Below are 26150 nucleotides of genomic sequence, written 5' to 3'. Positions count from 1 at the left end.
GCTGATAACTTCTGGGTACGTCTCAGCAGATAGCTACAGCTGTACAGTGTTTGGGAATGTGAGACATCTCCTAGGAAAAATGGACTTAAGTCCTGCTCTTCCCAGAACACACGGAGGTTGTCATACCACTCACCCCTTTATCAAGGCGAGCTTAGGGCTCATAGGAGATCCTGACATCTAGGTCATAATATCCGTCCCACAAGGCTGAATCATTTTTCCTAAGAAGGTTTAGGAAAGGAGGTTGGAGTTGCATTGCCAATTAGCCAAATTAGAGGAGAGCTGTTCTTTGCCATCCTGCCATTTTCTGTGGTGCACATAAAATTTGGGGCTGCCACAGAAAGTGCTCTTCTCTTCATGTTGGCAAAGCTCATCTCTCTCTCTCTATTGAAAAATTTTAATAACATATTTAGCCCAATATACCCCAAATATTATCATTTTAATATGTAGTCAAATAAAGATTATAAGGAGATGTTCTACATTCTATCTCACTCTCTCTCTCTCTTTCTCATACTATGTTTTAGAAATCTAGTGTGCATTTTATACATACAACATATCTCAGCTCACACCAGCCACATTTCAGGGGCTCACTAGTCATTTGTGGCTGGTGCCTACCGAATTGGACAGCACACTCTATTTAGCCCACAGTCCTAGTTTTTGTTCCTGACTGTGGAAGACACTCAACACCCTTGTATACAGGTGTGAAGGGAAGAAATGAGCTCATTGAGTCATGACCTGTTTCTCAAAAGCCCATTTCTTTTCTCAACCAACCCACACAGTGAACAGAACAAGGGCTTTAAAATAAGGCCTTTTTCAGGGCACAAAGCAGATCAGGGTGGGACAGGCAGTTCCAAGGCTGGGTGATTTGGAGGCTGGAGAAATCCATCTTAGCTATCTCATGTAGAGTCAGTACTGTCCATGGAAAACAAAAACCTCTGGAAAACTGCAGCAGATTCCAGCTCAGATCTTTCTGGCAGGTGCTGGGTCATGTCCACACCGAAACCATCTGTGGGTAGGAAGTGAGGATCCCTAATGGGTTCATATCCCTCACGATTCCCTCCAGGATATAGGAGAGAGGGTGGAAGTGTGCCTTGCCTGAGTACACTGGGGTGACAGCCACATGGTGTGGAGCCCTGACCACTGACAGAGGTGCAGTGGTCTCTGCAACAGACACAGACAATGGAATAGCTCAGGCCAGGTGAAGGTCCTGGGGAGTTCAGAAAATGTAAAAGGGGGTCCCGAAGCCTTCCCACATACCTGGCACTTGTAGTTGCCTCCCCAGCAGGGATGCCTGGATGTACGAAGTTCAACTTCATGATATTGACCCCATCTGAAAGGCTACTTTCAGAGCTTTTCTCTTTTATGAGTCATATTATGTTGAGCAAGGAGAAAGTGCATTCCCTGCTCTCTTAAGGCCTCCCTTTGGTGTGAAGTTCCTGGTGCTAAATGAACTTAAAAGATGTAGCTAAAGGATCACCAAAACTCACATACATAGGAAGCCTTTCTTTCATATGAACTTTTATGTGCCAAGCCCGGTGGGAGGGCCTTCTGTAGGCCATCCGATGTTTGCAGAACACATACGGCTTTGCTCTGATGTTATGTCTCCGGTGCATGATGAGGTTGGATTTGTCACCAGAGAGTTGCCCACATTCACTTCATCCATAGGCCTTGTGGTGTGAACTTTCATGTGTTGAAGAAGCTGGGAGTGACTGACATAGGCTTTCCCACAGTCACCACACACATAAGGTTTTGCTCCACTGTGAATTCTCTTATGTACTTTAACGTAGGAACTGTGGCTAAAGAATTTCCCACATCTATCACACTCGTAAGACCTCTCTCCAGTGTGGCTTTTCTGGTGCTCAGCAAGTGCATCTTTGCGGAGAAAGGCTTTCCCACATCGGCTGCACATAAAAGGCCTTTCTCCACTGTGAATTTTTTGGTGCTGAGTAAGTGTGTCTTTGCGGCCAAAGGCTTTCCCACATTCACTGCACTCATAAGGTTTTGCTCCACCGTGTGTTCTCTGGTGCTGAATAAGATGAGATTTTCTGACAAAAGATTTCCCACACTCAGCACACTCATTAGACCTTGATCCCATGTGAGCTCTCTGGTGTACTTGGAGGTTGGAGTTGCAGGCAAAAGATTTCCCACAGTCGTTGCACTCATAAGGCTTTTCTCCAGAGTGCATTTTCTGGTGCCTAACACATTTGCCTCTGGTGCTAAAAGCTTTCCCACATTCACTGCACTTGTAATCTTTTTGTCCAGTGTGAAGGGCTTCCTCACACTGGATGCTGCTGCATGGCTTCTCCTCATCTGTGGTGGCATGGTGCTGGACAAGTCTTGAGCTGGCCACGAAGTCCTTCTCATCCTCTTTGCAAGTGAAGGCATTCTCTGACTTGTAGCTTCCGGAACTCTTCACAAAGGAATCTTGGTCTTTTTTCCTCCTAGGGACTTCTTCACTCTTCTGCTTTGGGATCTGGTCAGTGTTGACAGTGACCCAGAAGGTTCTTCCACATGACCCACATGGATGTGCGTGAGGCCCAAGGGATGTTACCTGCTGCTCAGACAGATGCAAAATGTCTTTTAAGATTGGGTCACACATGTTACATGGGTGGCTCTTTTGGATGGAAGGACCCACGCTGAGAATTTTCCCCTGTGACTCTCTTACAGAAACACCCAGCTCAGAAGATGCGTCTTCATTTTCTACTTTATGACAAGGGCTGTGGCTCCCCCTGAATCTCCCTGCCCCTGCTGGAGCTATGGCTACATTTGCAGGAACCGCGTGCTCTCTCACTGGTAGTGGTTGGGGAATTAAATGATATCTGGAAATTGGAAGTCCCAGTGAGGTCACCAGTAGAAAGTTTTCCAGTATCACCTTACAGTATAGGCGTTTCTGAGCTTCATCAAGTAGCTCCCACTCCTCTGGGGAGAAGTATATGCACACATCCTCAAAGGTTACAATGTTGCGGTTGGGATCCATCTGTCCGCCAGCCTCCGCCATTGCTACAGTATCAAGGCCCTGAGAGGGCACGCCTCAGAGGGTGTGAGGAAAAATGAGGCAAAAGATTGTCCACGCCACGGTCAGACACCAAATCTCCACACAAAGGGACACCACACAAAAATAAAGCTAAGGAAAAAAAAAAAAGCTGAGGTAACAGCTCCTACAAAGAGAGAGTACGCCCCAACCTTGAAAATGGCGTCCGCTCGGTTGGAGAAAAAACCGTCGGAGCAATGGTCTCTGCCTAGTGCTTCCGGTTGCCTTTCTCAGATGAACCAGAACCAGATATGACGGAGCATGGTCCAATGGACCGAGGCAGGAAGTCCCAACCGGAAGTCGCCTTAAAGATATACATACATATATTTAAACAGAGGAAGGGCTGACTTCCTTAGATTGGAGAGAGGAATGGAGATTTCATTTGGCAAGTGTGACTTAAGGTAATTTTAAAGTTCATGGTTGTTGGTTTCATTCAAATCTATCCAAATGTGTCCACTCCAAATTTCATAGTCCTGAATAATTTTTTTTAATGATTCATTGTTGCTATACAGGGTAGCTATTAGGTTTTTTTGTTTTGTTTTCTGTGTTGATCTTGTATTTAGCCACTGTTGAATTCCCTCTTTAGATCTGTTTGTCGGCTGCTTATCTTGGATTGATTATATAGATGATCATGACCACTGAAAATATTTTATTTCATATTTTCCAACTTCTGCATTCATTCTCCACTTATTTTTTTCTCTCATCTTTTGTAGTGGCCAGAACTTTTAGGATAAGGTTGATTAGTAGTGTTGATAAGAGATGACTTTTTAAATTTCTGAATTTAATGTAAATTATCCTAGACTTTGCATCCTATGCTGTATAAATATTTGCTGTACATATTTGGTGGATATATTTATGAAAGTTGTTTGCCAAGTTTTTTTTTAATCATGAATGATTGCTGGATATCATTCAATGGTATATTGACCTATATTTAGTTATGTTTTTCCTCATTTAGATACATTATTTTCATGAATTAACTTTGTTGGTGAATTTTCTTAAATTTTGCTGTCCTTGAATTTTGAGATTAAACCATTGGTGATGAGGTCATTAAAATGAAATATTGACTGTGATTTGCTGATACTATGTTTGAATTTCGGTTCTGTGTTTTAAGTGTGATTAATCTATGTTTTTGTTTTCTTGTGCTTTTCTTTCTTGGGGATCACAGACATTACTAAGCTCAGAAAATGAGAAATTGTCTATTTTCTGTTCTATATATTGAAGCAGGTTTTTTTCCCCACAGTTGAAATTAGTTTTTTTAAAAAAGCTTAGTAGTCTGATATCTTTGTGGTTCTAAAAATTTAACTACTCTTTCTTTAATTTTATGGTTTTCTTCATGATGGGCCACTTGCTAGTTTATATTTCCCTAGAATATTTTTATATTATCTAGGTTTTCATATTTTTCTATTACATCGATCACTGTATTTTATTATTTTTACCTTTATTTTTTAAAAAGATTTTATTTATTTACTTGACAGAGAGAGACACAGAGAGAGAGGGAACAGAAGTGGCGGGGGGAGAGGGAGAAACAGTCTTCCTGCTGAGCAGGGAGCCCCATGCAGGGCTCAATCCCAGGCCCCCAGGATCATCACCTGAGCTGAAGGCAGATGCTCAATGACTGTGCCATGTGGGTGCCCCTATTTTTACCTTTATTTAATATTTGTCCAGGTTTATTGAGGTATTATGATGAATAAAATTGTATATACTTAAAGTATACAATGTGATGATTTGATATATGTATATATTATGAAATGATTACCACAATCAAGTTAATTAACATATCTGTCACCTTATATAGTTACCTTTTTCTGCATGTGCATTGTGAGAGTGCTTAGGATCTGTTCTCAGCAAATTTCAAGTCTACTATACACTATGATTAAGTATAGTTACTGTGTTGTACATTAGGTCCCAGTAACTTATTCATCCTATATTTTTTGTTTTGTTTCAAGTTTTTATTTAAATTCCACTTGATTAACATACAGTGTAGTAATAGTTTCAGGAGTAGAATTAGTGATTCATCACTTATGAATGACACCCAGTGTTCTTCACAGTTAAGTGTCCTCCTTAATACCCATCACCTATTCAACCCATCCCCCTGCCCACCTCCCCTCCAGCAACCCTCGGTTTGTTCTAAGAGCCCCTTATATGGTTTGCCTCCCCCCTCCACCATTTTCATCTGTTTCATTTCTTAAATTTCACATATAAGTGAGATCATATGGTATTTGTGTTTCTGACTGACTGACTTCTCTTAGCATAATACACTCTAACCTCATCCACATCGTTACAAATGGCAAGATTTCATTCTTTCTGATGGATGAGTATTATGTGTGTGTATATATCTGGATGTCTTTATATATATATATATATATATATATATATATTCATATTCACCTCTTCTTCATCCATTCATCAGTCAATGGACCTTGGGGTTCTTTCCATAATATTCCTATTGTGGATAATGCTGTAATAAACATCAGGGTACATGTGTCCCTTTGAATCAATATTTTTGTATCCTTTGGGTAAATACCCAGTAGTGCAATTGCTGGGTCATAGGGTAGCTCTATTTTTAACTTTTTGAGAAACCTCCATACTGTTTTCCAGAGTGGATGCACCAGGTTGCATTCCCACCAACAGTGTAAGAGGGTTCCCCTTTTTTTGCATCCTTACCAAAATCTGTTGTTTCCTGTGTTGTTAATTTTCACCATTCTCACAGGTGAGAGTTGATATCTCATTGTAGTTTTGATTTGCATTCTCCTGATGATGAGTGATGTTGAGTATCCATTTGTGTCCATTAGCCATCTGGATGTCTTCTTTGGAAAAATTTCTATTAATGTCTTCTGCCTGTTTCTTAACTGGATTATTAATTTTTTGGGTGTTGAGTTTGATAAGTTCTTTATAGATTTTAGATACTAACCTCTTTTCAGATATGTCATTTGCAAATATCTTCTCCCATTCCGTAGGTTGCCTCTTAGTTTTGTTGAGTGTTTCCTTCAATGTGCAGAAGCTTCTTATCTTGATGAAGTCCCAATAGTTCATTTTTGCTTTTGTTTCCCTGGCCTCCAGAAATGTGTCTAGTAAGAAGTTACTACTGTTGAGGTCAGAAAGGTTGCTGCCTGTGTTCTCCTTTAGGATTTTGATGGTTTCCTGTCTCGCATGTAGGTCTTTCATCCATTTCGAATGTGTTTTTGTGTGTGGTGTAAGAAAGTGGAAAAATATAGAATGCTTCATGAATTTGCATGTCATTCTTGCAGAGGGGCAGTGCTAATCTCCTCTATAGCATTCCAATTTTAGTGTATGTACTGCTGAAGTAAGCATGAGAACTTATTTACCTTATCACTTAAAGTTTGACCCTTTCTTTAACCAGCATTTCTCATTTTTCTCCACTACCTAGACTCTGGTGACCACCATTCTACTCTTTCTATGAGTTTGACTTTTGTTTTGTTTTGTTTAGATTCCTTATATGAGTGAGTACATACAGTGTTTGTCTTCTCGTGTCTACTTTATTTCATTTAGCATAAGTACTACAGGTTCATTCATATTGTCACAACTGGTAGAATTTCCTTCTTTTTTATGGCTGAATAATATTCCATCATATATACACATTCCACATTTTCTTTAACCATCCATTGATGAACATTTGGGTTGTTTCCATATCTTGGCTATTGTGAATAGTGTTGCAATGAACATGGGAGTGCAAAAATCTCTTCAAACTGCTGATTTAGTTTCTTTTGGATATATAACCAGAAGAGGGATTGTTGGGTCATATGTATGGTTTTTAATCTTCAGTGCTAGGTTTCTTAATAATTAGTTACCCATTTTTCATTGCTGATGTTGTTTATTCACATCTTCATTCTCTTTTCATGATTTTATTTAAATTCAAGGTAGTAAACATATAGTGTAGTATTAGTTTCAGGGGTAGAATTTTGTGAGTTATCGGTTACATGTAACACCCAGTGGTCATCACAAGTGCCCTCCTTAATACCCATCACCCATTTACCCCACCCCCACATCCACCTCCCCTCCAGCAATCTTCAGTTTGTTCCCTATAGTTAAGATCCTTCATGGTTTGCCTCCCTCTCTGTTTTTATCTTATTTTATTCTTCCCTTTCCCTATGTTCATCTGTTTTGGCTCTTAAATTCCATATATGAGTGAAATCATGGTATTCGTCTTTCTCAGCCTGACTGATTTTGATTAGTATAATGCACTTTAGTTCCATCTGTGTCATTGCAAATGACTAGATTTCATTCGTTTTGATGACTGAGTAATATTCTATTGCATATATATATATATATATATATACATACATACATGTATATATATGTATATTCTCACATTTTCTTTATCCATTCATCAATTGATGAACACTTGGGCTCTTTCCATATTTTGGCTATTGTGGACATTGCTGTTATAAACATTGGGGTGTATGTGCCCCTTTGAATCACTATGTTTGTATCCTTTGGATAAATACCTAGTAGTGCAATTGCTGGGTTGTACGGTAGCTCTCTTTTTAACTTTTTGAGGAATCTCCACATACTGTTTTCCAGAGTGGCTACACTGGTTTGCATTCCCACCAACAGTGCAAAAGGATTACCCTCTTTGGGGAGATGGAAAGGTAGTAGGGAAACTTAAAATTTTTTCTACTGATCAAAACTTCTCCTAAATATATTGACTCTGAATAAAAATCATTCCTATTCCTCTGAACAGATGTTTGAAATTATAAAGACAACATTTGATTATTTTTAGGTTCCCTTCTTTACATTTTTGTTGCATCATGAACAATGGCCATCTACAAAGGGTAGAAAGAAATACCCAGAATGAGGGGAATTTTGTTTAATTCTACTTAAATATCATCTCTTTCTTGATGTTGATTGTGCTCTCTTTCTCATGACCTGCTCTCTCCTCTTCACTCTTTCTTCCTGCTACAACCCACAAAATCAGGCACTTTGAAGAATAAAAAAACATTATGACCTTTATCAAGATAAAGGAGATTCACCACACTGATCACTGAGCAAAAGAAATTGTAAAGTGGAACTTTTAATATTTTAAAGCCATTTGGAATACAGTTCACATGAATGATTCTGTACAATGTACAAATCGGTACCCTGGAGAATTTGCACTGACAGCCATGGGAGGAAGACATGCGGGAATAACTTTTAATTGCATATTTAATTGACCTTGTAGGAAAAATGAATCTCCTATTTTGTACTGAGTACAATTACATAAAGATTTGAAAATAATATTATCCAAAAATGTTACTCAGACTATTTTATGTTGTTATTAGAATCATATAATGTTTGTACTCTGCATTCTTTTGACTGTAATAAGACAATCACCATCCTGCTTTATAGCAGAGGGGTAGAAAGGAGTTAGGAGATAAAGCATACATTTTGCCAGCATTTTTAGTAATTTATGATAAATAACTTGATAAAAGTCTCTCTGAAAAGTTTTCAGACATCATTATGAAACTATCAGATTTATAGTTTATACAGCTAACATGTAATTTTAAGGTGGCTTTTTGCTTTTCCAACAAATTGGATATTAAGGTAATTTACAACTAAGTAAATTAAGTATTTTTCCCCATGTATGTTTTCATATTGGATAGAGATAAAGAGATTGTTGTTTAAAAGAATGAATATGGCTATTTATCTCAAAAGCATTTGTCCTAAGAAGACATCTTTTATTATTTTTTTAGATATAAAATTTAGTGATTCATCGCTTATACATAACACCCAGTGTTTATCATAACTAGTGCCCTCCTTAATAGCCATCACCCATTAAGAAGAAGATGTGGTATATATATATATATATATATATATATATATATATACATACAATGGAATACTACTCAGCTATCAAAAATGATATCTTGTCATTTGCAATAACGTGGATAGAACTAGAGGGTATTAATGCTAAAAGAAGTAAGTCAATCAGAGAAAGACAATTATCATATAATCTCACTCATGTGTGGAATTTAAGAAACAAAACAGAGGATCATAGGGAAAGACAGGGAAAATTAAAACAAGATGAAAGCAAAGAGGGAGACAATCCATCAGAGACTCTTAATCATAGGAAGCAAACTGAGGTTTGCTGGAGGGGAGAGGGGTTGGGGGATGGGGTTACTAGGCAATGGATATTAAGGAAGGCTTGTGATATAATGAGCACTGGGTATTATATAAGACTGATAAGTTACTGAGCCCTACCTCTGAAACTAATAATATAGCGTATGCTAATTAATTGAATTTGAGTTTAAATGAAAAAAATTAAAAGAGAACATCTTTTAGTTAACATATTTAGAAAAAGGCATTGGCTCATATAAAAATAGTACTAGCTAAGGTCCTGTGTACAAGGGAAAATAGATAATTTTAGAAGTTATAAGGTAAGAAATGATCACTATTTGGGGCGCCTGGGTGGCTCAGTGGGTTAAAGCCTCTGCCTTCAGCTCAGGTCATGATCTGGAGCCCCACATTGGGCTCTCTGCTCAGCAGGGAGCCTGCTTTCCCCTCTCAGTCTCTGCCTGCCTCTCTGCCTACTTGTGATCTCTGTCTGTCAAATAAATAAATAAAATCTTAAAAAAAAAGAAATGATCACTATTTAATATGAGAGAAAGTAAAGGTAATTTTCTCAGACCTACAATATAGACCAGGCAGTTAAGTGCCATGATTGACAATGATTTGGGATGAAAATAGAGAGCTGTTAGGATACATAGCAACTGTGACCTACACTTCCATTTAGAATTACATGAGTTGCAGTGATGACTCTCAGAATATACACCATGAAACATCTGGCAGTGTTTAATGCCATATCCCATCTGTTGCCATCTTAAGCTGCATTAAAAGAAATAGTGTCTAGTTCACAGAAGGGGAGAGTTCTACTATATTGATCAGAAACTACTTTTCTAAACTCATCCTGGTTATATCTTAAGGGAAGTAACCCAGAGCAACCATGTAAGGCATGGAAACAGTATTCTTTTGATTTTTCAACCAAGAATATAGATTTCAGGGGACATCAGTTGTATTCTTTCCAAAATCTTAGAGCTCTTAGGGAGAAAACAATTTGATTTAGTTTGTTCTGTTTGAGCAGAAAACAGTGAAGACATTCACTTACTAGATGTATGACCCAGTGCCACTAAATCTTCACACCTATAAAACAAACTCTGAGGTAATATGGTAGATGATTAAAGCCCAATTTGCCTGATATTTATGGACAATTTAGCAAAGTCCTCAGATACTGGAAATGCATCATTGCATAAAGTTGAATGCATAAAGCCTATGCTTTACATACTGGGAAGGACAGTGCTCCCATTGATGTAGGGAAATGTAAAGACTGCAGTTCCTCTTTGCAAAGGAGTCAGAGCAGGCAAAGGACAAATAGCTGTGCAGACCATACATAGTTGCACCACACAGAAGAGCTTGCCTGCCAGTATCTTGGGAGCTTCATTCATTTAGCATCAACAAGATGGAAGACACTGAACATAAAGCAAGAAGATAGTGGGCTAGAAACTAAGAGTATAATGTCAAAGGAGAAATAGTTACTGCCTCTATACCATCCTACTAATGAGATGTAAAATGGGAGTCTGTGTTTATGTGTATATGCATGCCTGAACATGAGTTCTGAAGGTGGTCTGTCTTTATAATATGTACTAGGTTAATTTTGTTTCTTAACACCCATGTTTAATTGACGAAGTCAGAAATGAAAACACCTTGATTTTTACATTGACTTAAAATCCCACTTTAAAATCTTATTATTTTATTGTTATCTCAAAATTTATCACTTTTATTTTTATTTTCTAAAAATTTTTTAAAGATTTTATTTATTTATTAGAGAGAGAGAGAGAGAGAAAACACAAGAGAGTACAAGCAGAGGGAGTCCAGAGAGAGAGGGAGAAGCAGGCTCCCTGCTGAGCAGGGAGTCTGACTCACGTGGGGGTCGATCCCAGGACCCCAAGATCATGACCTGAGCTGAAGGCATACACTTAACCAACTGAGCCACCCAGGCCCCCAAGTGATACATCTTTCTCTTCTGTCCTCCAAAAGTATGGAAACAAAAGAAGTATATGTATATATACTGACTGCTGGGCAAGGGTGCACAGGGTGGATTTCTGGGGCCAGCAGTCGGTGATGTGTTTCTCTGTATTCACATTTAGCTAATGTGGAGTAGAGTGCACAGGTCCTACGTGCATGTCCCCCCACCCCGTGTTTATGTGAGTGGCATTGGGTCCCTACTGTGCCCTCACCCCACGAGCCTACTGTGTACAAATGGAGGAGGAGGTACTAATCCTATACCATGACCACGGCAGCTCCTTAACAACAACTTCAGGCTTTTCCGGCTGATCCCCTTGGTAGAGGCAAAGCTGGGGCTCCAGGTGAGGCCTGGTGGTCCCCTGTGATTTATGAGGAGGATGAATGGTTTGTTGTCATCTATGCATGTCAGTAGCTTGTCACATAACTGCCATTTAGTGCCTCACAGTGCTCAGGAACGAAGATAGCATTAGAGATAATTAAAGAAACTTTTTTTCAGCTCTTTGATTATTTTTGCCTTTTTTTAAAAAAAAATCTCTCAATACTTCACAATTACTTGAAACAGCTGAGAAATTTCAACATGTTCCCTTTCTGGTGTGTGAGATGAGAGTCCTGCTCACTTAGTACTGCAGTAACCCTCATTGCTTTTCCAGCATATTTCAAAGCTTTTTCTTTTTCCTTTCTTTTCTTTACTTTTTTTTTTTTTTTTTTGAGAGAGTAAGTATGTGCATGGGGGTGGGTGCTGCAGAGGGAGAGGAAGGGAGAAGCAGACTTTCTGTTAAGCAGGGAGCCACAAGCCTCTCACTACATCCCCGCTCTCCCCCTAGGACTCTAGGCTCCACACAGGGCCCTGGACCATGGAATCATGACTTGTGCTGAAGGCAGATGCTTAACTGACTGACACCCAGGTGCCCCATTTCAAAGCTTTTTCTTTCCTAAACCTTGTGCCAACAGTTACTAAGAATCTACTTCTTCACTTTGGGGCATAGAAAAATTAACCAAATGTGATCCTTCTCCACTAAGAGCATAAATAACTAGAGTTCAATTTGAAATCTCAAAAAAAAGGGGAAAGTAGAAATTGCCCAAAGGAGAAATTGTCTCTAGCTGGTGAGATTAACAGAGGCTTCAGCGCCTTTTAACTAGGCCTTGGAAATGGGCAAAGCACTGACAGATGTATATGGCAAGAGTTCCTGTTGCTTCTTTTCTTTACTTCACAATCTTCCACTCTTTTTAATTCATGGCAGTAGTCTTTTGTCCCTGTCTACTCTCTAAACCACTTGTTACAGCTACCTTCACATGATCAAATCCAGTGGTGTAATCTTAGTTCCTCACCTTAACTAAACTCTTAATGTACATTTGACTGAATTCATTTGTCCTTCTTGAAATGCTCTTTTGGCTTATGGGATACTGCACTGTCCTCTTGATTTCCTCTGAGCCTTGGTGGCCAAGCTTGGTTCTGGCCTCCTTTTTGTAACCTGCTTTTACATGTCTCTAAATGTTGGTGTGCCCCAGAGTTAAGTACTCAGACATCTACCCCCATCATTTCCACAGGTCAGGAATTCTTCAACCTAGTCGCACATTAGAGGAGTTTTAAAAATTCAGATACCCTGGGTTCCCTGCAGAGATTTTGGATTTAGTCATTCTGAGGATGGGAACAGAATCAGTATTTTAATTTAAAGCTTCCCCAGTGAATCGAAAGTGTGCCAGGGTTGAGAATCACTGAAGGGAGTGATCTCATCCAGTTCAATGACCCCAAAGGACACACACAAAAAATCTGGTGATTCAAATGGAACTCTCCATCCTTGAGCTGTCCCTTGAACTCCAGACTCATAATTAAAGGATTGACTAGACATTTCTACTTTGCAGTCTAATGCCCATTTTCAAAGTTAGCAAGTCCAAAGTTGACCTTTTGATTCCCTATTCAAATCTGCTCCTTGTTCAGTGTTTCTTATCTCAGAAGATGGCACATGTCATAATCCACCACAGTGCTCAGGGCCCAAATTCAGGTGTCATCCAAGATTCTTCTCATTCTTTCATTTCTCATGTGCAATTATCAACAAATCTCTTTGTTTCTGTCTTTCATATTCATCTTTAATTTTCTAATTTCTTACCACCTTTATGCCAATTCCCCCAGCCTAAGCCACAATTATCTCTTACTTGGACTGGTCCCATAGTCTTCTAACTCCTGTTCTCTGCTCACTATTTCTACCACCCTCCCCAGTCTCTGTACGCTTGCAAAGTGAACTTTCTGAAAAATGATAAAATCATATCACTCCCTGCTCTCCATCCTCCAAATACTTTTTATCACACCGAGAATAAATTCTGTATCTTTATTATAGTCTGTAGCCTTGGAGAATTGACTTTTGGTTATTCAGACCTTGTTTCTTACCTTCTTTTTTTGAAACCCCCTCACTCAATGTACATCAGCCACCCTGGTTTCCCTACTATTCCTCTAACACTTCACACATACTCTTGTCAAGGGCCTTTGTCCATACTATTACACAGACCCTAATATAATGTGTCTGGCTCTCTCATATTCAGATTACTGTTCAAATATCACTCCTGTCAGGGAACTCTTCCCTGAGTGCTAGATTTAGGGATTAGCCTCTGTCCCCTAATTTTGTTTCATTTTTCATACCTGACATTTTATTATGTTCACTTACTTAATTTCTATCTTCTCACTGGAATATAGGCTCCATTAGCATCGGGAGGGTCATTGTTTTCTTCACCATCTCGTCTCTAACATCTAGAACAGTATCTTGCATGTAGTAGATAGGTACTCACTGTATGAACTGATGAATATGTGTATGAACATGAGGAGAGGGATTTTAGGCCAAAGGGGTATTATGAACAGTATCATGGAAGCAAGGAAAGTTAGCTAGTTTGGGAAAAGAGCATATTTGGTGGAAGGGTGCTTGGAGAGAAATAGCAAGAGATGGTTCTATAAAAGGATATACAAGTCAGAATGTGGATGACATTCACATTAATATGAATATGAGCTCTAAACAATTCACATGGACTTTAGGAAATGGAAAGCCACAGAAGTTATTTTTTAAGTGGGCTATGTATTTGATTGAATTGAGACTAAAAATCAAATGATTTGGTAACTGAATAGAAGTGGTGGTTAAGGGAGAAAGAAGAGGTAAATATGATTTTTCAAGTGTTAGGCCTTGGTAATTGAAAAAATGTTAATGGCATCAACAAAGAGAAAGAAGACAGAAAATAGTGAGATATTGTTGTTTTCCTCTTATCGTAATTGGTAGATTTGAGGTCTGGGAAAATAATCCTTTTAACTTGGGACATGTTGTTAAGGTGCTTGGGAAATATTCATGTGGAGATGTCTAAGAATCATTTGTACATAAGGATATGGAACTTGAGAGAGAAGTCAGGGCTAAAGTTTGAGGTTTGAAAGTTCTGCCTTAAGGAAAAGATGAAATTGTAGGGATAGATATGCATATCAACGAGGAATCTGTGAGGTAAAAAATGAGAGGTTGCTATGGAATCTTAGGATATGTCACTTTAAAAGGTGTGAAAACTAAAAATATGGGAAAACCAAAGATTGTTCAGAGAAGTAGGAGAAAACCTCCATGAGCTATAACATCATGAAAGCTAAGGGAATAAAGAGTTGGAGAAATTAGTCATCCATTTAAGTTCTGGAGAGGATTTTAGGAGGATGAAGAGATAAACCTTTTGATTATCAACAGAAAAATTGACTGCAACTGTGGTGGTGTGGATTGGTGGCTTGGAAGAACTTAGAAGAATGTGGAAGGATATTATCTTTATAAGGTAGCAGGGGTGAGAAAAGAAATGTTTGAGGAAAGAGAAAAATGAAGCATAACCCCAAATCAAGCAAAACAAATTTTAGAGAAAGAAACTTAAATTTTAGAAGGGAGTGTGGTTCATTGATAGAGTAAAGCCTCATGCATCAAAGTGCAAGGTGGCTGTTAGTCCTAGCAAGAAATAGATAGACATGTACCATCTTCTTGCCCAAGAAGGAAACATAAGAGAAAAGAAAGGAGAGGAGAGTGAGGTGGAATAGAGGTGAGAAAGCACAAGTTAAATAGTTAAAATCTCAGTAAAGTTGGAAATAAAATCTTCTGTTGGGATTTGGTGCAGAGTGGAGAGGGAAAGGATTTAGCTGATACAGGTGAAAAGATTATGATCAACACTATGTTGACACCTTTTCCTCCCGATCTAACATCTTACTAAGTGATACGTGTTTACTTACATTTAAGTTTATAAAAATGCACAAATAAGCTACTGTATTTAAATGTAGAGTCTATCACTGTTGTAATTTATAAAGATGCTTTTTCTTTGAATGATAAGAAAAATAAAGTATCACTCTCGATATTTCTTAAAAGACACAGTTTTCTGAATGAGGATGAACATACATATGTTTTATTATGGTTTTCAAGATGATACGAATGAGTCTTCAATTCCAGCAAAGCTGTGAAATATCTGCTCGTAAGTAGTTAAGGGACTTACTTTCTCGCAAAAGAGCATCACTATAGTTTTTTTAATTGTATGTAAATTAGATAGAGAGTTCTAGAATTATTTCTCATAAATGAATTGACTCACATAAAGTGCATAGAGTATAGAATAATTCCTGGCACAAAGTATGCAGTCAGTATATTAACTAAAATTCATTATCATCATCATTATGGTTTTTATTATAAAGAGGAATGTGAATTTGGATTACTAAATTATGTAAAATGTTGATTTATCCTATATTTATTGATATTGTCATGGATTTGTAATAATTTGAAATAAAGTGCAAAGACTCCTTAGTATTTGATATTTGATCATAAAAACTTTACCTATTCATATTCAATGTCAAGGCACTGATCAATATTAATATAATTGATATCATGTAACTATAATATTTAATGTCATGAGAATTCCACTGCAGCTTTGCATTAATTAAATATACTATTAAATTGAGTAGCTTAACCTTCTGAAATGAATTAGTATTCATCAAAATAACACCAATCATAATGGATTCATAAGATATTAATGTGAATGTCATATATATATTTCCACAAAGGTTTCATTGCAATCATTATTCATGCATTATTGTAATAAAGGATATAAATGGCAGAAAGTACGTTGCTAATCTATGGGCCTCTATCCTAGGACCCTGAGATCATGACCTGAGCCGAAGTGGGGTGCTTAACTGACTGAGCCACCCATGGGCCCCTATGCAGCATTTTATTTTATAGACCCACTTTTTAAATTTTTGCTCTTGAGGCTTGAATTTTTGCTGTGATATCCAAAAAGTTATCTCTAAGACCAACGTCAAGGAGCTTTTCCTAAGTTTTTTTCTATGTGGTTTATGGTTTCAGTCCTTATGTTTAAGCCTTTAATCCATTTTGAGTTCATTTGTGTGAGTGGTGTATGATAGGGGTGCTATTTTATTCTTCTGCATGTGAGCATCCATTTTTCCCAGCACCATTTATTATATGTGCTGCTGAAGCGAGCACTCCCAGCACCATTTATTGAAGAGATTATCTTTTCCCCATTGAGTATTCTGGCGCCCTTGCCAAATATTAGTTGAAGGTATGCGTGGGGTTTTATTTCTGGGCCCTTGATTCCTTCCCATTAGTCTATGTCTGTTTCTATGCCAATACCATGCTGTTTTAACTACGTGGTATTGTAGTATAATTTGAAATCAGGAACTGTGATGTCTCTAGCTTTGTTCTTCTTTCTCAGGATTGCTTTGGCTATTTGGTTTTTTTACTTGTTTGTTTGTTTTTTAAATTGCATACAGAGTTTTGGAATGTTTGTTCTATTTCAGTGAAAAATGTTTTTGGAATTTTGATAAGGAATGCATTGAATCTGTAGATGGCTTTGGGTAGTATGGACATTTTTTTTTAAAGACTGATGATTCACAGACCTGTACCCCTGAAACAAATTGTACATTACATGTTAATTAAAAAAATTATTTTTCAAAATATAAAATAAGCCCTATTTCATTTTGATAAAAAAAGAAAATGCTCTAACTAAATATTGGTATCTCAATCAATGTTAATCCTCTTCTTAACTGGGTATTTTTTTGCCCATTTTTTGCCACTCATATATCACTCATTTCCTTACTATCCATTATTTTATAATTTTCGTTAACAGGAGCATTTAACTGGTAATGGAGACGAACCATGAGAGACTGTGGACTCTGAAAAACAATCTGAGAGTTTTGGAGGGGCAGGGATGGGAGGTTGGGTGAGCCTGGTGGTGGGTATTATGGAGGGCACGTATTGCATGGAGCACTGGGTGTGGTGCATAAACAAAGTATGGACATTTTTAACAATATTAGTTCTTCTAATCCATGAACACAGGATATCTTTCCACTTGTTTGTGTCTTCTTCAGTTTGTTTCATCAATGTCTTAGAGTTTTCAACATATAGATCTTTCACATCCTTCATTAAATTTATTCCTAAGTATTTTACTGTTTTTGATGCTATTGTAAATGCAGTTGTCTTTCTTTTTCAGATATTTTGTTGGTATGTAGAGATGAAACTGATTTCCATATATGATTTTGTATCCTACAACTTTACTGAATTTGATTTGTTCTAACAGTTTTCTGGTGGAGTGTTTAGATTATATATACATATAAGATTGTATAATCAGTAAATAAAGACAGTTTTATTTCTTCCTTTCCAATTTAGATGCCATTTGTTTCTCTTTATTGCCTGGTTGCTCTGGCTAGGTCTTCTAGTATTGTGCTGAATAAGAGTGGTGAGACTGGGTACCCTTATCTACTTCTTGGTATTAGAGGAAAAGTTTTCAAGTTTTTACCATTGAGTACGATGTTGGCTGTGGGTTTATCATACATGGAGGGCCTTTATTGTGCTGAGGTATGTTCTTTCTGTACCCACTTTTTTGAGGGCTTTTACCATGAAAGGATGTTGCATTTTTTAAGTGCTTTTTCTTCGTCTATTTAGATGATCATATAACTTTTATCTTTCATTCTATTAATGTGGTATATCACATTTACTGATTTTTGTATGTTAGAACCATTTTTGCATCCTAGGTGTAAATCTCCCTTGACCCCAGGTGTAAATCTCATGTGTAAATCTCACTTGATCATGGCATTTGATCCTTTTAATGTGCTATTGAATTTGTTTTGCTAATATTTGGTTGAAAATTTTTGCGTGTCAGTTCATCAGGGATATACATCTATAGTTTCTTGGGACTGTGTTCATCTTGCTTAGGTATCAGGGTAGTGGTGGCCTCATAAAGTGAGTTTAAGAATGTTCCTTCCTCTTCAATTTTTGGAAGAGTTTGAGAAGGATTGCCTTTAATTCTTCTTTAAATGTTTGGCAGAATTCATCAGTGAAACCAGATAGTCCTGGGCTTTTCTTCACTGGAAGGTTTTTGATTACTGACTGAATTTCCTTACTCTTTATTGGTCTGTTTAGATTTTCTATTTCTTCATGACTCAGTCTTGGTAGGTTGTAAGTTTCGAATATAAGTATTTATTTTAGGTTATTTAGTTTGTTGTATATATTTGTTCATAGTAGTTTCTTATGATCCTTTATATTTTTGTGGTATCAGTTGTAGTGTCTCCCCTTTCATTTCTGTTTCTGTTTGAGGCCTCTTTTTTTTTTCTTAGTCCAGGTAAAGGTTTGTCAATTTTGTTTATCTTTTCAGAAAACTGACTCTTAACTTTGTTAATATTTTCTATTATTCTTAAGATCTCCGTTTAACTTATTTCTCCTCTGATCCTTATTATTTCCTCTCTTCTGCTTCCTTTGGACTTAGTTTGTTTTTCTTTTTCTAGTTCCTTGAGGTGGAAATTTAGGGTGAAATTTTTTTTAATGAAGGCATTTATCCTATAAGTTTTTCTCTAAGAACTGCTTTGCAATATCGCATGGGTTTTGATATGCTATGTTTCCATTTTCTTTTTTTAATGATTTTATTTATTTATTTGAGAGAGAGAGAGACCAAGAGAGAGCATGAGAGGGGAGAAGGTCAGAGGGAGAAGCAGACTCTCCACGGAGCTGGGAGCCCGATGTGGGACTCAATCCCAGGACTCCAGGATCATGATCAGAGCTGAAGGCAGTCGCTCAACCAACTGGGCCACCCAGGTGCCCTATGTTTCCATTTTCCTTTAAGATATTTTTTAATTTCAATTTTGATTTCTTCTTTGACTCACTGGTTGTTCAGGAATATAGTGTTTAATATCCACATACTTGTGAATTTTCCAGTTTTTCTCCTGTTATTGATTTTTAATTTCAGACCATTGTGGTCAAAAAGACACTTGTTAAGATTTCAAATGTTTTTAATTTGCTGAGGCTTATTTTGTGAATTGCCATATGATTTATGATTTAAAATGTTCTGTGTGTGTTTGAGAAGAATGCATATTCTGCTGCTGTTTAGTGGAAAGGTCTGTATATATGTTAGTTCCATTTGTTCTAAAGTATGCTACAAGTCCAACGTTTTATGTTGATTTTTCTCTCTGTTTTGGATTACTGTAAGTGAGGTACTGAAGATCCCTAATTCACTGTACTATTGTCTATTTCTACCTTCAGATTTGTTAGTATTTGCTTAGTATATTTAGGTGCTCTGATGTTGGGTGCATATGTATTTATGATTGTTATGCCTTCTCTAAAAATAAGTCTACTTTATGTTGGTAAGAATTTAACTTCAATTACATACAAAATGCTACCCTTTTAATCCTTCCATTTTATGTTTGTGGTGTCATGATTTACATCTTTTTATATTGTGTATCCAATAGATTTTTGTAGCTATAGCCATTTTTAATACTATCTTTCTACCCTTTATCCTTTATTCTAGAGTTAATAAGCACACTAATTGTTGTATTAGAGTATTCTGAATCTGACTCTGTGTGTCTTTCCCTGTGTGTTGTATATTTTCATGTTACTAAATAGTGTCCTTTCATCTCAGTCTGAAGAACTCCTTTCAGCATTTCGTATAAGGTAGGTTTAGTGGTGATGAATTCGCTCAACTTTTCTTTATTAGGGAACGTCTTTATCTTGCCTTCATATCTGAAGGACGGCTTGCTGGCTAATGTATTCTTGGGTGGCAGTTTATTTCTTTCAGCCCTTTGAGTAAATCATTCTGTTCTTTCTGGCCTGCAAGGTCTCTGCTGAGAAATCCCCTGATAAACTTATAGAGATTCTCTTGCATGAGATAGTTTTTTTTCTCTTGCTGCTTTTAATATTCTCTCTTTGTCTTTGATTTTAGTCAGTGTTATTATAATGTTTCCTGGTGAAGATCATTTTGGATTGGACTTTGGGACAAACCATTAGCTTCATGAACTTGGATGTCCAAATCTCTCCCTAGGTTTGGGACATTCTTAGCCAATATTTAAGCAAGCTTTCTACCCCTTTTTGTTCCTCTTACTGTATAAAACTGCTGCATCATCTTCTAGATCATTGATTCTTTCTTCTACTTTGTTAAGTATGCTATAGAAGTTCTCTATTGAATTGTTCATTTCAATTATTTCTTTACCTGCAGACTTTGTTTGGTTCTTTTTAATGTTTTCTGTCTCTTTGTTAAACTTCTCATTTTGTTCTTGTATTGTTTTCCAGTATCATTCATTGTTTGTCCTTGGCCGGCAATTCCTGTATCTCCACTTCTTTGGGGCCAGTCACTGGAGGTTTACTGTATTCCTTTGATGGAGTCCTATTTTCCTGATTCTTTGTGATTTTATAGCCTTGTGTTTCTGCACTTTCGAACAAGCAGTCACCTCTGCCAGACTGCCATTGATAAGGGAAGATTTTCACCTGTGGGCAGGGTGCAAAGCAACATGCTGGGATTCTGGGACTCGTAGTGCAGGACACCTAGTGTGGGAGCATGTGGTGGCACAGGGGCTGGGGAGTCATGATGTCTCTTTGGCTCAGGTTGCTTGTTTCCACATTATTGACAACTGTGTGAACCTTGGTGGACACCCTGGGGGGGGGGGGTCCGCAGTGGCTATAAGCATGAGTGACGTCTTCAGTGACCCTTCCAAGATCAACTGCTAGGTACCAGGGCAAGCATCAGTGGCGGCCTGAACTGTTGGTGTTCACACACTCAGTTGTGGCAACAAGCTGCTGTTGCCTATGTAGAAGCAGGGACTGGTTGCAGATACACATACTCTGGTGGTGGCCAAGGCCAGCAGCAAAGGCCTGGGTCAACAAAGAACTCACTGGCAGTTGCAGGGACGCTGGCCACCAGCATGGTCTCCAATGGCTACACACCCTTCTCCAGCGCATTGCAGTGGAAGCTTGTGATGGGGGTGTGTGTGGAAGGTGTGCAGGTGCGCATCTATCTAGAGGGGCTGGCTGCAGGTGAGCATGGCAGTGCAGGCCAGTGATAGAAAACGACCTGATCTGAGCCCACAAACAGCGGTGGGGGCCCTAGTTGTTGCATGCCCCCCCCCATGGCTGCACACTTTTCCACTGGGTGTACATACTGCAGTGGAGGCTGGTGTTGGGGGTTGGACCAGGGACGTGCAAGTACACAGCTGAAGCGGTGGTCCCTAAGCATTTGCAGGACCATGGGGGCCAGCTGAGGGGGTGTAAGCTGGCATCTTGCACTGTCACAGCTGCAGAGGCCTGAGCTGGCTGCTAGGGTTGCCCCTCGGTTCTGACAGGGGCTTCAGGGGAAAGAGCAGGGAGTGACTCAGGTGGCTGGCATCAGTGACTATGAATACTTGAGGAGTGAAAGCTGATGACATTTGCAGGTGGTCCACTGTGCTGCGCTGGCTGTTGGCTTCTTCAGTGGTGAAATCTGCTGGGCTTGTGTGCAGAGCAGGTCTCCGTGAATTATAATTCTCTTGCTGTGTAGCTGCTCTTCGTAGCCCCTGCTTTTTCTTTCTTGTTCCTAGCCATCTTAGTACGTCTCAACTTTCTCATTTGGGTGGGGTGAAGCCATTATTTGGTGCCCTGAAAAGATGGAGAAGCTCATTACTCATCCAGCTCTTCCATTCCTGGGGAGCGGAACTCTGCCTGGGAAACTCTCTTGGCACTAACCAGTTCTGGCTTGTGGCATGAGATAGTATAGGCAAAATGAAGCTGTGTTTCTTCTCTTCTTTTGCAGTCATTCTCAGGCTTTTTGTTCCGCTCTATTGCTGAAATTTCTTAATAGGACTCTAGGGCTCTCCCAGAGCTGTCTTTGTTTGTGGCTAGCCGTGTAGTTGTTGATATTGTAGGGAGTTGTGGAGGGGAGCCTGGTGTCTCCTACATCACCATTTAGGGGACAGCACTCCTAAAGGTGAGATTTGAATGCTACCCAAATGTGAAGGGAAAAAAACTAACAACCTATTTCTAAACAGAATGAAAAATACATTCTAAAAAAGTTAATTGACCTTTGACAGTGTGGTGATTTGCTTCAGCCATAAAGTGACAATGATCGTCTTCTATTTTATTACTAAGAAATGATGCTGGCATTTCAATATGTAAATGTTAACTCTCAAAGTAAAATGTAAATCTGATCAGTAGGCTTCAAAACAGAATAGCTAAAGTACACACTGTAACATTGTTCAGTATGAAATTAAAAACACAATAAGGTAGAAATCCCCCAAATGTCTTACAATACTAAATTGTAATAAGTAGACACACTTTTAATGCAATTTTGTCGTTTTTAATTCACATTATTTCTAAAGCCCACATGCTTTTCTGGGTCCATTACTAAAAATTATTCTAAACAGTGCTGGGCTAATCATGAAAATGAGCTGTGAAAAGGCAGCCTGTCATTGTAGGGACAGGGATAGAGAAGTGTGTTCTTACTCAAGTGTCTAGTAGTTTCTGTTAAAAGAATAGAATTCTTGATGCTATACTTAAGCTTTTTTGTTCTATTTTTGTTTGCTTTTTTTTACAGAATGAAAGTGCATATCCAGGTTTAACAATAGAACTGGCTTACTTAAAATGAATAAAATATCCAAGTACAAGTCAATTTTTTGAATATTAAACAAACAGTTCATTTACCTTCACAGCTGGATTCATATTTGGTTATCCCAGAATAAGGACTTACATTTTTGGAAAAACCTTAAGCTCTGATGTTTAGTATTTTCCTTTATGATAGTAAATATCAATTACATGACTTTCAAAAATATACAATGCAGACTGGTGCAGCCACTCTGGAGAACAGTTTGGAGGTTCCTCAAAAGTTAAAAATAGTACTACCCTACGATTCAGCAATTGTGCTACTAGGTATTTACCCAAAGGATACAAAAGTACAGATTCCAAGCGGTATATGCACCCTGATGTTTATAGCAGCATTACTAACAATAGCCAAACTATGAAGAGAGCCCAAATGTCCATCAACTGATGAATGGATAAAGATGTGGTATATATGTACACAATGGAATATTACTCATCCATCAAAAAGAATGAAATCTTGCCATTTGCAATGATGTGGGTAGAGCTAGAGTATATTATGCTAAGTGAAATAAGTCAGTCAGAGAAAGACAAATACCATATGATCTCACTCATATGTGGAGTTTAAGAAAGAAAACATGTAGGAAGGGGGGAAAAAGGAGAGAGAGAAATAACCCATAAATGATGATAGAGAAAAAACTGAGGGTTGATGCGGGGGGAGGAAGGTGGGGGATGGGCTAGATGGGGGATGGGGATTAAAGAGGGCATTTGTGATGAGCACTGGGTGTTGTATGTAAGTGATGAGTCACTGAAGTCTACTCCAGAAACCAATATTATGTTAACTAATAAAATTTAAATTAAAAAATAAAACTTAATATTTTATCAATGAAAAAAATAAAAAAAGTAAAAACTGCAGATACTGTAGCTAATAAAGTTATCACATTACATTACCTAGAGATGTAGTGAATAGACCAACCCATAATTATTTTTACTCCTTTGTTACTCTTAGGACAGCCAAGGAGAAGCTTCAATTTTATGGTTGGTTGCAAATCATTGACCATTTTCTTCAGTTTCAAGGCTACAAAGTGCCAAACCATATTTGGAAAATAATAAACTAATAGGGATCTTCATTCCTTGAGGGGAAATGCTCTATGATATGCTTCATTTTGATTTAAAACTACTACTGACCCTTGAGCAACTCAGGTTAAAATGTGTGTATAACTTTTGAAACCCCCCCAAACTTAATTATTAGACTATTGTCTACTGTTGACTGGAAGCCTTACCAATAACATAAACAGTCAATTAACACCTATTTTGTATGTTATAGGTTATCACATATTGTATTCTTAAGGTAGGCTGGAGAAAATAAAATGTTATTATGAAAATCATAAGTTAGAGAAAATACATTTACAATACCATATTTATCAATACCATAAATTTACATTGTTCATAAGATGAATTGTCTGTCAGTATCTACATCAATATTGTCTTATATGACACAAAACACTGTAGATGTTGTACTTATTGCTAACATGGAGTGTCAAAAATGAAAAGATAATGTGCAAAGAAATTTATACTTATTTGTAGGTATTACAATTCATGCATTAACAAAGAAGCAGCAATATAATTGCTTTATGGTAGCCTAGTATAATAGATAAGATTGCTTCATGGTAGCCTAGCCTATACATTAATAAATGATCCGTTATAAAAATTTTTATGGCATATAATATTACAGTCATAGTCACAATACAGTATTGGAAACATTATTACATTTTTAAAAAACCACTTACCTATGATGATAGTCTGATACACAGTTTCTTCAATTACAAGAGAGGCATACTATATGTTAATGTAATTCTTTGAAAGCAAAGTTAGAAAACAGTAAAACTAACACATTATTAATTTTATATTAAATATCACTCACCTTAGGCTAACGACTTCCATACAAGACTTGCACACTACGTTCTACATGATGAGTACTTAGGCGATGATGATGTTTATGAAGACACAAAAATATACGTTTCTTGTCATACGGTTAGATTTTCTTTTTTTTTTTACAGATACATATTTTTTAATTGTTTTATTATTATGTTCAATTAGCCAGTTAGTAGCTTTCACATGAAGACACTCATACACATATACAACATGTTAGTTTATTTAACTGTATGACTTGATGATTATTTGCTATCCATTAAGTGGAAGTGGACCATCTGTCTTCATCCTGTCTCTTTGTGTCAAGTGGGCTGAGGAGGAGGAGAAAAAGGAGGTGTTGGTCTTGCTGTCTCAAGGATGACAGAGGTAGAAGGGGTGAAGTGAAATACATTGAATGAGATGAGGAGGAGGAGGAGGAAGAGGGGTTGGTCTTGCTCTCTGAGAGGTGGCAGAGGAAGAAGTTGAGGTGAAATGAAGGGCAGGAGAGGCAGGCACAGTCGGTGTAACTTTATAGAAATACATGGCAATTTCTGACTTTTTTTTTTTTTTTTGCTGTTCCATTTCTCTGAAAATATTTCTGTGTGGTACCAATCCATCCACTGCACACTTTAGTTGCAGTGTCCATATCGTGGAAGGGTCTGGGTTGTAAAAGAAGTTGAAAGCAGTTCAGTTGAATTGAAGCCCTTCTGCCAGACTGTCTAATGTCCGTTTGTTTTGTGCTCTGCTACCTCTAGGTCTTCTCCATCATCTGGCGCTGCTAGGGAAGCACTCATCTCCATCAAGCTGCCTTCTGTTCACTCCTCTGGTGTGGTGTCTGTTAGCTGTTGAACTTCTCCACGACCCATATCTAGAAATCTTCCACATCCCACCTTTCTTGCCATAGCCACCATCTTGTTAATGATTTACCTGGCTCATTCTGTAGAAATCCAGGGAAGTCATGCAAAACATCTGGACACAGTTTTCTTCAGCAGGAGTTTATTGTTTCAGACTGATGGCTTTCATGGCTTTTCCTATAACAATGATGCTATCTTCACTGCTGTAATCCTTCCAGACTTTCATGTTCTGTTGGGGTTCTCTGCCATAGCATTGAGAGTCCTTCCTATACAGTATGTATGTAATGAGCTTTAAAGGTCTTCATGACCCCCTGATCCAGAGGCTGAATTAGAGACATTGGGTTTGGGGGCAAGTAGACCACTTTGATGCCTTTGGTATTGAGCTCATGGGATTCTAGGTGGCCAGGAGCATTGTCCAAGGTCAAAAGAATTTTGAAAGGCAGTACCTTACTGGCAGGGTACTTCCTGACTTTGAGGACAAGCATCGATGGAACCAATCCAGAAAAAGGCTTCTCATTG

At 38.0% G+C, this 26150-nt stretch overlaps 1 protein-coding gene and 1 non-coding gene across 2 annotated transcripts; both read right to left on the bottom strand.

Annotated features, from left to right (window-relative positions):
• Positions 1-1516: 1516 nt before the first annotated feature.
• LOC125091520 (zinc finger protein 772-like) lies at positions 1517-2995 on the bottom strand. The gene has a single exon (XM_047715132.1). The coding sequence runs from the start codon at positions 2993-2995 to the stop codon at positions 1517-1519; it is 1479 nt and encodes a 492-aa protein (XP_047571088.1).
• A 3238-nt stretch (positions 2996-6233) lies between these two features.
• LOC125092504 (U6 spliceosomal RNA) lies at positions 6234-6336 on the bottom strand. Its single transcript, XR_007124966.1, has one exon. It is a non-coding gene; the product is annotated as a U6 spliceosomal RNA (small nuclear RNA).
• Positions 6337-26150: the final 19814 nt, after the last annotated feature.

Source organism: Lutra lutra, chromosome X (genome assembly GCF_902655055.1).
Source record: "Lutra lutra chromosome X, mLutLut1.2, whole genome shotgun sequence".
Taxonomy (NCBI): Eukaryota; Metazoa; Chordata; class Mammalia; order Carnivora; family Mustelidae; genus Lutra; species Lutra lutra.
The sequence above is the reverse complement of the archived record's forward strand: the minus strand, read 5'-3'. Positions and strand labels throughout refer to the sequence as shown.

Bases quoted from the DNA above. Each gene is read 5' to 3' on its own strand.
- LOC125091520 (XM_047715132.1), bottom strand. From the start codon at position 2,995: ATGGCGGAGGCTGGCGGACAGATGGATCCCAACCGCAACATTGTAACC.